The sequence below is a fragment of the Monodon monoceros genome, unplaced genomic scaffold (assembly GCF_005190385.1).
Source record: "Monodon monoceros isolate NGI ecotype Baffin Bay Population unplaced genomic scaffold, NGI_Narwhal_1 Super_Scaffold_18, whole genome shotgun sequence".
NCBI classification, from domain to species: Eukaryota; Metazoa; Chordata; class Mammalia; order Artiodactyla; family Monodontidae; genus Monodon; species Monodon monoceros.
Genome location: NW_021703774.1, coordinates 172,239,439 through 172,254,516, shown reverse-complemented (window position 1 = coordinate 172,254,516; position 15,078 = coordinate 172,239,439). Strand labels below are relative to the sequence as shown.

Sequence of the window (15,078 nt, the reverse complement as noted above, 5' to 3'; positions counted from 1 at the left end):
GCTAGCTGTGACGGTGCCCATCTGCATAACCCCAGTACCTCTGGTCCATGAGGGTGAGGGGACTGTGGGTGCCCCCCGGTGCAGCCCAGCTGAGGGCCCCCTCCTCTCCCTTCCAGGGGTGCAGAGTGCCCTGTACGGCCTGGCCCTCTCCTTGCTCATCTGTGTGGCTGCGGTGACCGTATTCACCACCCACGTGCTGCTCCTGTTGCCCGTGCTCCTGAGCATCTTGGGTAAGTGGCCCGGGGGTCAGGAGTGGGCAGGGGTCTCGCTGGTGGCTTCTGGTCAGCAGGTTTCTCTCCACCCTTAACTGTCCCGTCTTTTCAGTGAAGGTTTCCCAACTCCCCACCCCAAGCAAAAAGAACCTCTGTGACAGTCGTTCATAGGACCATGTGCTCCCCGAGGGGAGCCAGGTGTCACCAGGTGGTAGCTCTCGTCCCAGGATCATGTTGCTGCACTTGTCCCCTCTTTCAGCAGCCCCCCTAACCCAGCTCTCTCTGGCCCTGGCCCTACTCATCGCACCTGTCACCAGATTTGGGGGCTCCACCATAGATGTTACCACCTTCCCCAGGGGCCCTTAGAATTTGTCCAGCAACCCTCCAGGACTGTATGGGTGGGACCAGGTCCAAGCTGCCTCCCCGCCGCCTCCCGCGCCCCGCAGGCAGCGTCTGCCTCGTGGTGACCGTCATGTACTGGAGCGGCTGGGAGATGGGTGCCGTGGAAGCCATCTCCCTGTCCATCCTCGTCGGCTCCTCCGTGGATTACTGCGTGCATCTGGTCGAGGGCTATCTGCTGGCCGGAGAGAACCTGCCCCTGCACCAGGCCGAGGTGAGCACCCTGCCTGCCCCACCGCTCCCCAGCAAATCTTCTCCCCCCTCGGTGCCAGTGAGGACCCCCAAGCGTAGCTGGACACCCCTGGTGCCCAATGCCCAGCCAGGATGTGTTCCAGGAGGCTCAGGGCCATTCTCCACATCCAGGGAACTCAAGTTATAAAGCAGCTCCACCCAAGCATCGCTGTGGGTGGTGGGTGGTGGGTGGTGGGTGGTGGGCGGGCCCACTCCCCCCAGCCTCGGTCTCCCTGAGTGAGCATGAGGGGTTGAACCAGGCAATGTCCAAGGGCCCTTCCTGCTTCTCGGTTCCCTGAGTCTAAGTCTCATTCTGTAGCCCGGGGAGCAAGTCTGAGCCCTTCTAGTCGTGACCCTGAGGCCACCAACCCCTGCCCCCACTGGACCTCGTGGCTTAGGGAGGATATGCCTGTGTAGCAGTGCCAAAACTAGCTCTGGGTCTCATAAAGTTTTTGGCTTTTCTTAGTTTGGAATTGTGTTGGTGTGAAACATTCATAAATATGTAAATTAAATCGGTTATACATTTAGCTGCTCTTGGTCAGAAGAAGGAAATCAGTTCCAATCACGGCTCACATGTTTGAGGACCTACTGTGCAGATCATCAATGCTCTGGTTGTCATAGCCACATTTAACACGCCCCCACCGTGTGCTGTGCACCGTGAGCTGCTGCAGGGGAACCGCTTCACCTTCACGCCAACCCCAGGGAGCAGGTGCTGTTATCACCCCCGTTCACGGAGGTGGAATGGGGAGCCCGTGAGAGCAAGGCTGGCCTTGGACAGCGATGCGTGTTCATCCCGGGTTCAAGCCCCCATTCCAAAGCCCCAGGCAGGGAGGCACCCCCTCCTGCATCTGGGGCCCCAGCTTTCTCTCACCCACACCCAGGATGCCCACTCGCAGCGCCAGTGGCGGACGCTGGAGGCTGTGCGGCATGTGGGCGTGGCCATCGTCTCCAGCGCCCTCACCACAGTCATCGCCACGGTGCCCCTCTTCTTCTGCATCATCGCCCCGTTTGCCAAGTTTGGCAAGATCGTCGCACTCAACACTGGAGTCTCCATCCTCTACACGCTCACGGTCAGCACAGCCCTGCTCGGCATCATGGCGCCCGGCTCCTTCACCCGGACCAGGACTTCCTTCCTCAAAGCCCTGGGTGCCGTGCTCCTGGCAGGGGCCCTGGGGCTGGGCGCCTGCCTGCTGCTCCTCCAGAGCGGCTATAAGATCCCCCTGCCCGATGGGACCTCCCTATAGCCCTGGCACTACGTCCGGCCTTGCACACCTTTGGCCCAGTGGGTCGGGGGCGAGATGCTCGTTCTCTGACCCCAGGGGCACTTTGTTCCCAGCTTGGCTACAGCTAGTTATGTTCCCAGGCCTGGGCCAGGCGACACTCACCTGTGTGACCCACACTGCCTTCATCTCAGTGCCAGCCACCGCTGGGTGGTCAAGCTGGCAGCCGCCCTGGACTATGCCTGGCGGCGGAAGAGACCAGCCTTCCCCCTGTGCCTGGTCACCATGAGGGTCAGGTGATTTTTGCAGGGGGCTTCCCTCGCACACTGCCTCAGTGCTCACAAGAACTTTCTGATGTGGGTGTTACAGTTCCCCCATTCTACAGATGTGAAAACTGAGGCATCAGGAGGCAAAGTGACTGACCTGTGGCGGCACAGCCAGAGCTGCCTCCTTCGGGGACTTTGCAGGAAGAGCACAGTGGGCGCAAGGGCAGGGCCTCGCACTCCCTGCCCCCGCCTCCCCATCAGTTTTACAGCGGCCAGTGCTGGGTGGTCCTGTGATCTTCCCCAGGGCTTTTAGTCCTGGCCGGGGAGCACGGAGGGACCGGCCTGGGGTACTGCATGTCCCACCCCTGGCCCCAGCGTCAAGGGTCTCCTGCTCTTTGGAAGCCATGGGGCCCCAGCACAGCCTTCCTTACAGATCTGAGCCCCTACCTCCCCCACCTGACTCTGGGGGTGGAATTTGGGGGAGGGGGGGCAGCCCCTGGGAGGGGGAGCTGGCCGTGCCTGCCGCCTGCTCACAGCAGATGGTTCTTATTAAAGTGAAATGAAACTGCAGACCGCTGCCATTAACAGGAGCATTGTAAGCGTCGCTGGCTCCATCGTATTTTTAAAATGGAAATAACTAAGTGCTCGCATGCCGCCCGGCCGGAACCTGGCACGAGGGGTGGGGCCGGTCCTGGAAGGAGATGGAGGTGGGGTGGAAGGTGCCAGACCCTCTGGGGAGCAGGGTCACAGAGTGCTGTGCAGGCTCAGGAGGCTGGGGAGCACCGTGGGAGGGGGCCCGTCTGGCTCCCCACAGGGACGTCCGTCGGCCCCTTCAGCACATCTGGTATTGTGCTGTGACCTTCTTCCTCCGGACAGACGGTGGCCCCTGGGCTTTCGGAAGCTGGACACAGACTGAGCTGGGACTAAACCCTTAGGGCGGGGTAGACATCCCTGAGGGTTGTCTCCAGGTCAGCTCACCTGGTCATCTGTGAATATTGACCGGGGTCGGGGGGTGCTGGGCGTGCACGACAGACACACAGCACCATGTCCCCGCCCAGTGCATGCCTGGCGCCCAGCAGGTGCTCAGTATTTGCTGAGGGAGCATCAGACGGACACCAAACGCGATTAATGGTACAAGTTGACACAGCACTTACGGTGCCAGACGCCCTTCTCAGGGTTTGTGTTAGTCTGCTTGGGCTGTCAAAACAGAGTGCCCTAAACTGGGTGGCTTATAACAGGAATTTATTCTCTCACACTTCTGGAGGCTGGAATTCCAAAGCAAGGTGTTGGCAGCATGGGTCCTTCTGGAGGTTGGTGTTTCTTTCTTTCTTCCTTCCTTTCTTTCTCTTTCTTTCTTTCTTCATTTATTCATTTATGGCTGGGTTGGGTCTTCGTTGCTGCGCGTGGGCTTTCTCTAGTTGTGGCGAGCAGGGGCTACTCTTCGTTGCGGTGCGCAGGCTTCTCATTGCGGTGACTTCTCTTGTTATGGAACACGGGCTCTAGGCACGCGGGCTCAGTAGTTGTGGCTTGCGGGCTCTAGAGCGCAGGCTCAGTAGTTGTGGCACACAGGCTTAGTTGCTCCATGGCATGTGGGATCTTCCCGAACCAGGGCTCAAACCCATGTCCCCTGCAGTGGCAGGCGGATTCTTAACCACTGCGCCACCGGGGGAGTCCACAGCTCACGGTCTTAATGAGCTTTTGCCAAGCGTTAACGAGATGCCCTTCATTAGCTCAGGCACAGCAGTTAGCTTGGGGTCTGTGAGGGTGTGCAGGCATTTGGTGGGCTAAGGAGGGGCAGAGGACAATGAGGGGAGCCCATGGAGAGGGACCCCTGTCACCTGCAAAGGTTCCCTGAGCCCTTGCTTCTTTCTCCTTCACTTGGAAGCCAGGAAATCACTGAGAGCCGGGTGCTTTGAAGTGCCGGCCGTGTCCCAGGCCCCATCCATGCATTCTTGGGAATTCTCGCAGGGAGTGTTTTTGTCCCATTTCACTGCTAACAAAACTGAAGCCCAGAGACGTGAAGTAACTGGCCTGAGGTCACACAGCTTGTGCGAGATAGAGTTGGAATTCCCACCCAAGGCTGATGGCTCCTGAGTATGTGCTCGTTCTCTGATACAGCCTCTCCTGCAAGCAGATTTGACTCACAGAAGCAGCCAGCCCCAGGCCAACTGGGCAACCAGGGTCCTCCCTCCTTCACAGTCACCCACCTGTGTGCTACTTGGAGAAGGGAGAGTCCAGGCCTAGAGGGGAGAGTCCAGCATCCAAGTCTAGGTTCCAGCCCTGCCTGGGTGACCTAGAGCAAGTCACTGCACACTGATTCAATGCCCTGGAAAGTGGGGCAGGGGACAGCGTGGTGTCCGGGGCTCTGCCTCCTTCCAGTGCTATGCTACCAGGATTTGAGTCTCCTTAAATCAAGCTGCCCCAGTGCCCACCGTCGGTGGCCGTCTTCTCCTGTGAGTCTCTCCTGTCCTCGTCACGTTCACATCCAATAAGCAGGAGGATGCCCACTGGAGCTGTCGTCTGCTCAACAACAATTTATTGAACACCTACTATGTGCCAGTCACTGTTCCAGGCCTCAGCCATCCAAGAAAACGCAAAAACAGACCCAGACCTGACCACACGGACCTTACAGTCGAGGTGGGGAAAATCTTTAATAAAAGAACCCCTCAGATATTTAACCACAAACTAGAGAGCTGTGAGGGAGAAGAGTGAGGGGTAGGGGCACAAAGCCCTGTGTCTGGGGCTGGCAGAGGGGTCCCTGCCCTGGCTTGAAGGGATGAGGACCACGTACATGTAGAGTTGATTCACTTTGTTGTACAGCAGAAACTAACACAACATTGTAAAGCAATTATACTCCAATAAAGATGTATAAAAAAAATAAACAGAAGGTTAATGCCTTAAAATAAATAAATAAAATAAAGGATAAGGACCAGTTCCCTTGCCTCTGGGGGTTGGTCCTACCAGACACAGGCCTTCTTGAGCCACAGGACAGCCTACCGCAGGCTGATGCTAAGGCATAAAAGGAGGGATCCTGTTGTATCTTAGGGGACAAGGCTGGAGCTTCTGGGGGCAGCGGACAGGGAAAGCGGCAACACACTGGGTCAGGAGAGAACATCTGGCTGTTCTAGAAGCTCAGAGTCACACACACACCCCACCCGGTGACCCGAGAGAGAGGCATGGAATGGCCTGCACAGTTCTCAGTCCTGCCTCGGTCACCACAGAGAAAGTTGCCCAGATAGAACCGAGTCTCCTTTTCCTCCTGGGGCCTCCAGAGGAGTTCAGAGTGGCATTCGTGTCCTCTCCAGCAGGCTAAATACCACTGCCTTTGGCATTCAAGTCTCAGTGGAGTCATGTGAAAACCCAGCCACTCCAAACGGACTTAAAATAGGAGCCCAGCATCTGGAGGCCCTGGGTCCACACACCACCGTGCCTGGAGGTCTCGGGCTGGCATAGGGCCTGATGTCTTTGCCCAGCCCTGCCCGCCAAGGCTGCCTGGCTCTGCCCGAGACTACCTCTGCAGTTTTCACCTTGGGACCCGGTTGCGGCAGCGGGTGGGGTGCGCCTCCCGGCCACAAGGAGGCGCTCAGGGCCCCGCACCACACCTCCAAGGGAGGAGCTCAAAAGGAACCTCTTCTAGTTCCCTCATCCTCTTCCTGAGCTCTACAGCCTCTGCTTGGGTTTCCCCACCTTTAATTGTCTCCGACATGAGCCCATCCTTCCCTTTTCTGGACACTGCACCTTGATTTTTCTTTGGGAATCCTCCCCCAATCCAGACCTTGTGATGCGGGTGAAGCTGAGGCAAACTCGCCATACACACTCCTCCCATTACCCCCTTACATTATCCCTACCCGCCTCCTCCACCAGGTGGGTAGGTATGTGACCCAGACCCAGCCAATCAGTGCATTCCATCCTCCTGGCCATAGTGATTGGTTGAGGAATTGACACCTGACCCAAATCAGTCCCATGAGCATCTTCTTGGGAAAGATACACTCTCTTTTGATCTATATTTCTAGGCTGTGGAAGGAAAGACTGGAGCCTGCCTGGGGACGAGGCAACACAGAGGAAAGCAGAACCAAGGGTGAAAGACAGATTTCTGATGACATCACTTAAGCCCCTAGATCCAGCCATGCCTGAAGCTAATGTATCCCTAGATTATTTTCATAAATAAGGCAATAAATTCCCCTTCTCCTTAAGCCACTTTGAGTAATATTCTCTCTGACTTTAAGTCAAAAGTCCTAGCTAAACACTCCCTCCACCCACCCACTTCACACACCCTCTCAAAAGCCTTCATTGTGCTCCTATCACTTACAGGTTAAATCCCCAACTCTCTCTCACATGACATTCAAGGTCCATCGTGACCTGTCCCCAACCCCTCTCCAGGCTCATCTCCTTCTAGGTCCTCCAGCCATCCTGGGCTCTTCACCCTCCCCAGACATTCCCCATCTCCCTTGTGGTCTACACCCACACAATCCCCCTCTCTTTTCCCCCACTGACACCTGTCAAACTCTGACCTGTCCCTGAAGGCTCAGCTTAGATGCTACCTCCTCCCTGAAGCCTCCATCTTTTTTCTCACTGCTCTTTGACTGGACCACCGAGTCCCATGCTCTGGTTGAGCTGTGTCTACATCCATCTCCCCGGCTGGGAAAGAGCCCTCGAGAAAGGACAGGGCTGTGCTCACCCCTACACTGTCCAAGGAAGCTGGACTCTATGCAAGGGGGATGGGGATACAGTGAAGGGTTCTTAAAGCAGAAGACCATCTTATGCCTGTTCAGTGGTAAAAATCTAAACGTTTGGTAACACACTCTGTTGACAAGGCTACATATGCAAACAGGCTCTCATATGCATTGCTGGTAGGAGTTTAAACTGGTTCAACCATCGTGGAGGGGAATTTGGCAGTAAGTATCACAATGGCACGATCCTTTTGATTCAGCAGTGCCACTGCTGAGAATTTATCCTGCGGATAAAGTTCCACAGGGCAAGTTATTCACTGAAGACTTGTCTAGTATATCAAAGGATTGGGAGCTCCTAAACGTCCATCAGCGCAGTGACAAATGAAATAAGTTATGATCAGTCCATTCAGACAATAGGATACTCTGTGGCTATAAACGAAAAATAAGGAAGCTCTCTAAGTGCTGATATGCGAAAAACCACCAAGCTATATTAAAAGAGAGGAAAGTTGCAAAAGTGTGTGTAAAATATGTTGAAAAAATGGGTGGGAGAGAGAATGTATGCTCATTTTGCTTGTATATGCATAAAGAAACTGAAGGGAATGCAAGAAAAACTAAGGCAGTAGTTACCTGTGGGAATTAGGGGCAGGGGGTGGGGGCGACTAGGCCGATGGCAGACAGCCACGGGAGGAAGACTTTTATTACAAATCTTCTCACACTCTTGCATTGTTTGACAGCAGGAATATATTATCTGGATGGTTTTTTTTTTTTAAAGCAGAAACGAGACATGGTTTTTGTTTACTCCTTAGAAAGTTCACTCTGGCTGCGGGGCAGAGGATGCACTCAGGAGGATATGGAGTGGGGCAGGGACAGCAGTGAGGAAGGAAGGAAGGGGTGCCCCCACCCCGAGAAGGCATCAACAAACATCATCTGAAGTGCTCTAAACCCAGGCGCTGCCAGCATCCTGTGGGGCTAGCAACAGCCTCCCTGCCACCGTGTCTGAGTAGAGATGTGGACCATCACCCGCTCTGGAGCCAAAGAGACCAAGAGCCTTTGGAGGGATCAGGAGTGTGGCATTGCTCGATGCCGCTCCCTCGCCTCTTTGTAGTTGAGCAGGCAGAGGGCACGCTTGGAACAGGGTAATAGAAAGAGGCTGCAGGGCTTCCCTGGGGGCGCAGTGGTTGGGAGTCCGCCTGCCGATGCAGGGGACACGGGTTCGTGCCCTGGTGCGGGAAGATCCCACATGCCGCGGAGCGGCTGGGCCCGTGAGCCATGGCCGCTGAGCCTGCGCGTCCGGAGCCTGTGCTCCGCAACGGGAGAGGCCACGGCAGTGAGAGGCCCGCGCACCGCAAAAAAAAACAACAACAAAGAAAGAGGCTGCAGTTGGGCTCTGTGACCCTCCTGGTGTGGAGTTCCAGAAACTGGGGGTTAGCCTCCTTACTCTGCCTCCATTAACTGTGAATTAGGGCAAGTCATTTCCTCTATTTTAACCCGTTTTCTCATCTGTTAAATAGAATAACAGTATCTATCATGAATGGTTGTTGTGGTTTTTTGTTTGTTGGCTTTTTTGTTTTGTTTTTTCGGCCGCACCGCGCAACCTGCGGGATCTTAGTTCTCTGACCAGGGATCGAACCCGCACCCCCTACGGTGGAAGCACGGCGTCTTAACCACTGGACCCCCAGGGAAGTCCCTGGTTGTTGTGTTTTATTAATAAATGAGGTAATATATGCCAAGGGCTTGGCCATAGCGAGAGCTACTAAACCATCATAATTTCTGTTATCACTGTTATTAAAACAGAGTTCTCCTAACTCAGGATAGCATTTAGGTACTTGGAGTAGCAAAGCGCTTCAATAAATAGGAACTACTCCCTCTCTGACTAGTTTCTCTCTGACCACGGGTGGCATATGTCTTCGCGTCCCATCGATGTTGGGTCTCGCCGTGTGACTTGCGTTGTCCACTGGGATGGCAGCAAGAGTGCAGCAAACCAAGGCTTGAAATGTGCCGGTCCAAGGGGACTTGCCCTCTGAGCTTCGTCCTCTCCATGGGAAGAGCATGCCCCAGGGAGCCCACTGGTTCCAGGAGGTTGAGAGACACATGGAGCAGACTTGACCCACACGGTAGCCTGGACCAAGCCCACTGGACTCTCAGCTGACATCGGTTAATGATTGTTTTAAGCCACTGAGTTTGGGGAGATTTGTTATGCAGCATTTGCAGCAATAGCTGATGGAAGCATTGTTCATTACATCCTGTGCCCTGTATGTTTAATGACCTCCTACTTGTCTCTCTCCCCACGAGGGCACACCCCGTGAAGGCAAAGCCCGGGTACCCCCAGTTCCTGGCGTACAGTGTGTTCATTGTAGATGCTTATTGACTGAATGGACTTCCTACCCCTTCAAGTCTCGATCTGCCCACCTGTTAAATGGGGATAATCACATCAGAACTGGGGCAGAGCGATGCCTGTGCCTTGTTTCACTGCAGGGAAGGAGTTAGCAGGTACCTCATACTCTCCAGCCACCTGCATCCCCTCCTTGCTTTTAGACCCTTCCCCTGCCTCTTCTCAAAGGGACTCGAGGTGAAAGACGTGTTTTGTCAGCAGAAGATCAATGCAGCCTTTGTTCTGCACAAGTCTATCTACCTGACAGAGATGCTGCCTGTACTCACTTGGCTTGCTCAGGGAGAGGAGATGGGTTTCTGACTGGGCTGTGCCCACTCACTCCCTTCTGCCTACTTGAGTGCCTTCAGGACTGACCTGCCTTGTCCTGGTGAGGGCAGGCAGAAGCGGGGCAGGGGAGGGAAGGATGGAGGGAAGGAAGCTGAGATGTAACTGGGTCTCTTCCACATGCTTTCTCTCCACCCATGAGCTCACTTCAACCCCACCACCCACCTTGGAAGGAAGGTGTATCCCCATTTCTCAGAAGAGAAAGTGACTTGCCCACCTTCACCCGGCATTGGGAGTCTAACCCAGGCTGGCTGACCTCCAAGGTCAATTTCTACTACTTGTAACTGCCTCCACAGGGAGCAACGATCCCGAGCACCTCGGTGTTGCAGGTGGTATCAGAGGGGACAGAGAGCATCAATGACATTATTACAGTAAAAAGAGAGACCCCCCAAAATGTGTACAACCCTATGCAACTCACAGAATCTCATGGGTTCCTCGCAACTTTGCAAGGCAGGCTCATTACCACCACATTTTACAGAGTAGAAAACCGAGGCTCAGCAGGGTGAAGTGACTTCTCCCAGGGTCTCAAAGCAAATGGTGTAGCTGATGTAAGACTCCTCCCACCTTGTCTCCTGGGTCACTGAATTCCAGCGGTCCCACCTAGTGGGGCCCTTGTCCCAGGGAGACTTTGAGGAATCTGACACCTTACGACACATCCTTTCCCCGTGGTGTGGTAATCAGACCATCAGCCTGCCTGGGTGCCACCTACAGCTGCTGCACGACCTTGTGCAAGCCACACGATCCCTCTGAGCCTCAATATACCAGTTATTTTTTGCCATCTAATAAACCACTTCAAAATCTAGTGGCTTAAAACAACAACAATTTATTTAGCTCATGATTCTGTGAGCTAATTAAATTAAGCTGGGCTCAGCTGGGTGGTTCTTCTGATCCTAGAGGGCTACGACATGTGTGCGTGGTCAGCTGTGGGTTAGCTGAGTGGTTTTGCTTTGGGGGCTGGGCTGGCTGTCAGGCTGAGGGAACAAGGGTCACAGGGCCATGTGTCGCTCACCAGGCTTGTTCACAAGGCAGCGTCAGCTTCCTGGAGGAGGAGTGGTCACGCACAAGGCCTCCTGTTATGACTTGAATTGTGTTCAACCCTCCTGCTATGGGTCGAATCCCAGAAGACAGGATTATTAAGCTTTGTTTTAGAAAAAGAGAGGAAGCAAGGGGGGGGGGAGGGAGGAGGAAGGATACACACATTTGCCAACCCCAAAATGCAATTTATAAAATGAAAATCTAGTGTGACATTCAACTAAATTAACAATTTATAGATAATTCACAATGCTCACGCCATTAAGCAGATGCACTTTAAATTCATTTCAAATTAGTAGGTTCATGATTTCCCCCAGGTCCAGTCTCTGCCAGCCCCCAGTGCAGCGTTTTTAATAAGAGGTAGGTGTGCAGTAACAGCCTCTTTATTCCATAACTGAAGACATAGTTGAACTTGAGGTCATATTCAGGGGCCCTATTGATCTACATAAAGAAGGAAAGTGCTGACAGTGACCATCTTCAGGCCAGAAGGGTGGAGTGGGCCATGGCAAAATCCTGCAGCTGTGGCAGATTTGGAGATCCCTTCCTGTATGACTTGCAGGTAGCCTAGATGGCTGATGGGAATGTTAAGTAAACTTGAGACAGACAGAGCTCTCAATCCCAGTCCTGCAGGGACTCCCTAAAGTCATGTGAAGGATCTATGTGACCCTCCAAGATTCCTAGAGCCCCAAGGTGAACACTGCACCCTCTCTTGTCCCGCCATGCCTATCTGACTCCCAATTCCCCAGGCCAAGGGAATTCAAGCCAAGGTGCAACCACAAATGTGTTCTACTTTCCCTCTTCATTCCAAGTATCAAGTCTTTTAACCCTCAGCCCAATCCAGAGCTCCCCAACCCCAACTCAGAAAGGCAGGGTGGAGGGTCTTCAATTCTTGTTGGCGTAGCCCTGACTGCTGTCATTTCATGAGGCACAAACCATTACCCATCTCTACTGCTGTCTCTAAAGGGGCCATGAGAAGCTTTGACTCAATCTCCAAAGAACACTGTTCTGAATCCAGAGACCTTATCTCCAAAGAGTATGCCAAACAAGTAGAGGTTGGAGGAGAAAGAGACAGAGAGAGAGAGAGAGAAATTGACTTTACAGGGGAGTAGGTGTGGATTGGGAAATCTCATGACCCCAGAGTCAGAGAGAACAGTCAGGTGGGTGAACAGACTGTGGGCACTTAGTCTGCTAATGGATGGATCAATGTTTAGAACAATCTGTAAAGTGCTCCATGTGTGCCCTCGAGGTTGTTTAGCTGTCTATAATACAGTCCAAATGTGAACCCTAAATTATCTAAACACTATATATTAGCAGTAGATATAATGCTCCAAAATCTCATAAAAACTCATAAAATTGGGAAAAGGCAAGAGAGGAGAAGAACAAAGGATAAGGAGCCTGCTCTTTTCCCTGCTCCCTGTCCCCCTCCTATTCTTGGAGCACAAAACTCCTTGCAGATTTTCAACTGGGCTTTGAATGTGTGGCGCTCCCAGGATTCCTCCACTGGCACTGGGGGTAAATACCGTGCTCCTAGCTCTCCTTGGCCAGATTCTTCTCTCACACATGTTGCAGCCTGGGGTGTGGAGGGAGGGAAGATTATTCATTCTAAACTCTGCATCATCTCATTCAGATTCCATTACAGGAATCAATCATGGTGATAACCAACAAGAAGAAAGGTCTGAGGGAAGAATGTCTCTCGTTTCTAGAAAGAGATTAGTCAGGAATAGTCATCTAATCAATATTGATCGATAAAGTGTCCCAGAAAAATCTAAAGCCACAGTACTTAAACAGACCCTCCCCAGAACATCTCTGTTGATCCAGAGAATGCAGAAAAGGCAAAAACAGGAAGGAGGGATTAATTTCTTTTAAAAATGACTGTAAAGTGAAACAACCACTTTGGAAATATGTGCATACATTATGGCCAGCAGTTCCACTCCTGGGTACATACCCAACACACTGAGTGCTTTGTCCTCAAAGGACGTGCACGAGAAAATTCATGGCTTTATTCATAACAGCCTCAAACTGGAAACAATCCAAATGTCCATCAGCAGTAGAATGGATCGATAAGTGGTGTTTTATTCACACAAAAGATTACTATAAGCAATAAAGAAGAATGAACTACTGACATGCAACAACATGGATGAATCCCAAGACACAATGCTGAATGAAAGAAACTAGAGACAGTAGAGTGCCTACTGAATGATCCAATTTATATGACGTTCAAGAGCAAGAGAAGCTGGTCTATGCTGACAGCTGTCAGAAAAGTGGTTACCCTTGGTGGGAGGTGGCACAAGGAGGTGGTGCTGGAAATGTTATGCATTTTCACCTGGATGGTGGTTACACACACACGCGCGCGCGCACGCACGCACGCACGCACACACACACTTTTAAGTCGTATACTTCAGATTTGTGTACTTTATATGACATAACTCAAAATTTTTAACAAATATTTTTAATCTGTCACTCCAAAATTTAAATCATCATGTGTCATTCACTTTTTGAGGGCCATGATATGCACAGAGTTTGTGCTTTACTTTCTGTCTTGAGGAAAATGGAAACATACCTGCCCATAGCGCAAATGAGGATACTGAGGCATGGAATGTCCAGGTAGAGGCACCATTACAGACCATGCTGTCTAAGGTTGGACAGACAGGTGTCATGGTGGGTGCAGACTGTTATCCGTGATCTGTGGCACCCCTATCATTTCTCGTGACATTATTGATGTGGTTCGCAACGCCTGAGGCTGGACACGCCCCTCCAAGTTACCAAAAGGGCTCATCATCCCATAGCCCTGCCACTCTCCCTAGAGCAGAATAGGATGGTTATTGCAGCAGCTCCAGGATGAACTCCAAGAGATGCCAAATGAAAATTGAATTAGAGACCAGCCTTGTGGTTTCCAGCAGCTGTTATTGCAGTGTGACCCAACTATGGCAGGACATGGTGACCACATACTGCCGGGCAGCTCCCAGAGGCTGTTTCAACACCTCGGACAGAGATGCCCCTGCGTGAAGCTCAGGCTCCCGGCTGATTCTATTGTTTCAGCACCAGGGACAGCGGCTCATGCATTAAATGGGCATAGAAATAGACTGGGAGAGCAAAACGTATTTGTGGAAAGCAATCTTCCCACGGTTTGCTCTTTACACACAACACTATTGCTTCCAGCTTTGTATAACAAATTAAATCCTGACAGCATTAAAAACGTATGTGTGACGAGAAGACTGTTTTGGAAAACACGCCACATTTACCTCCTTTCTACCTCCACCTCCTTCCTCCGATTCAGGCGTTCCCCAATGGACCTGAACTTCAGGGAATGCCCAGGTAAATGGGGTTTCTCATATTTAGAATTGTCAGTGGAGTGCCAGAGTAGAACAGAACCCCTGGGACCCAGCTTATTTTCCTCTGAAACCTAGATGCAAGAATACCATCCACTCTGAGAGAGTGAAAAGGGAGGTTATTTAGAAATCTTTTCTTCAAAATACGGGCACCATGAGCTCATTCTTGTGGAAATGCTAATACTTGTGGAAAGCCTACTGTGTGCCAGGCCTTGTGCTAAGCGCTGGAAATACAATGATGAACCGAATAAATTCCCTGCCCTTGTGGAGTCTACATTCTAGTGTGAGGGAACAACAATAGACACATAAACATATCAATAACTAGGATAATTTCAGATTGTGGTAAGTTCTCTGAAGAAAGCAAGTAGAGTAACAGGCTGTATAGTGAGTGGGTGAGAACTACTTTAGCGAGAATGGCCAGGAAAGGCCGCTTTGAAGAGACGGTGTTTGAGCTGAAACTTGAACAATGAGGAGGAGCCAGACTTGTGCAGATCTAACAGAAATGCATTCCAGGAAAACGGTGTGGCATCTGCAAAGTGCTGAGGTGGAAACAAATGGGACTCGTTCAAAGGATGGAAAGGAGGCCAGTGTGGCTGGGGTATAGAGCACGAGGGGAAGACGTGGAGGAAATAAGCCTGGGGAAGTAGGAGGGGACCAGATCACGTGGGCCTTGTAGGTCTAATAAGGAGTTTGGGTTTCAAGCAAAGGAGCGATATGATATGATTTATGTTTAAAACAACCTGGTTTTTTAGCTGCCATGTGGAGAATGGACTAGCGAGAGATTGGGAGGAGAAGCTGGAAGACCAAGTTAAGCTGCTACAATGGTCCCCTGAGAGATGATGGTGATGGTAGCCTCTCCTTACCTCCCTCCACATGTAATTTAATCTCTCAACTTAAGGATGCATTTCTCTGAGTCATCCATGCTCCCTTCCTCTGGTCCCTCCTCTAACCGATGCCATACATTTGTGAGATATTATGAGAGAATATGCACAGGGTCACATGT

The 15,078-nt window shown here is 52.0% G+C and overlaps 1 protein-coding gene across 1 annotated transcript in view; it reads left to right on the top strand.

Moving 5' to 3' along the window:
• Positions 1–2,892, top strand: part of DISP3 (dispatched RND transporter family member 3) — a 50,339-nt gene extending 47,447 nt beyond the window's left edge. The window contains exons 19-21 of the mRNA XM_029229404.1: positions 117–230; positions 659–825; positions 1,724–2,892. Coding sequence (XP_029085237.1) covers positions 117–230; positions 659–825; positions 1,724–2,086 — 644 coding nt within the window. The 3' untranslated portion in view covers positions 2,087–2,892. The remainder of the gene's footprint in view (positions 1–116; positions 231–658; positions 826–1,723) is intronic.
• Positions 2,893–15,078: the final 12,186 nt, after the last annotated feature.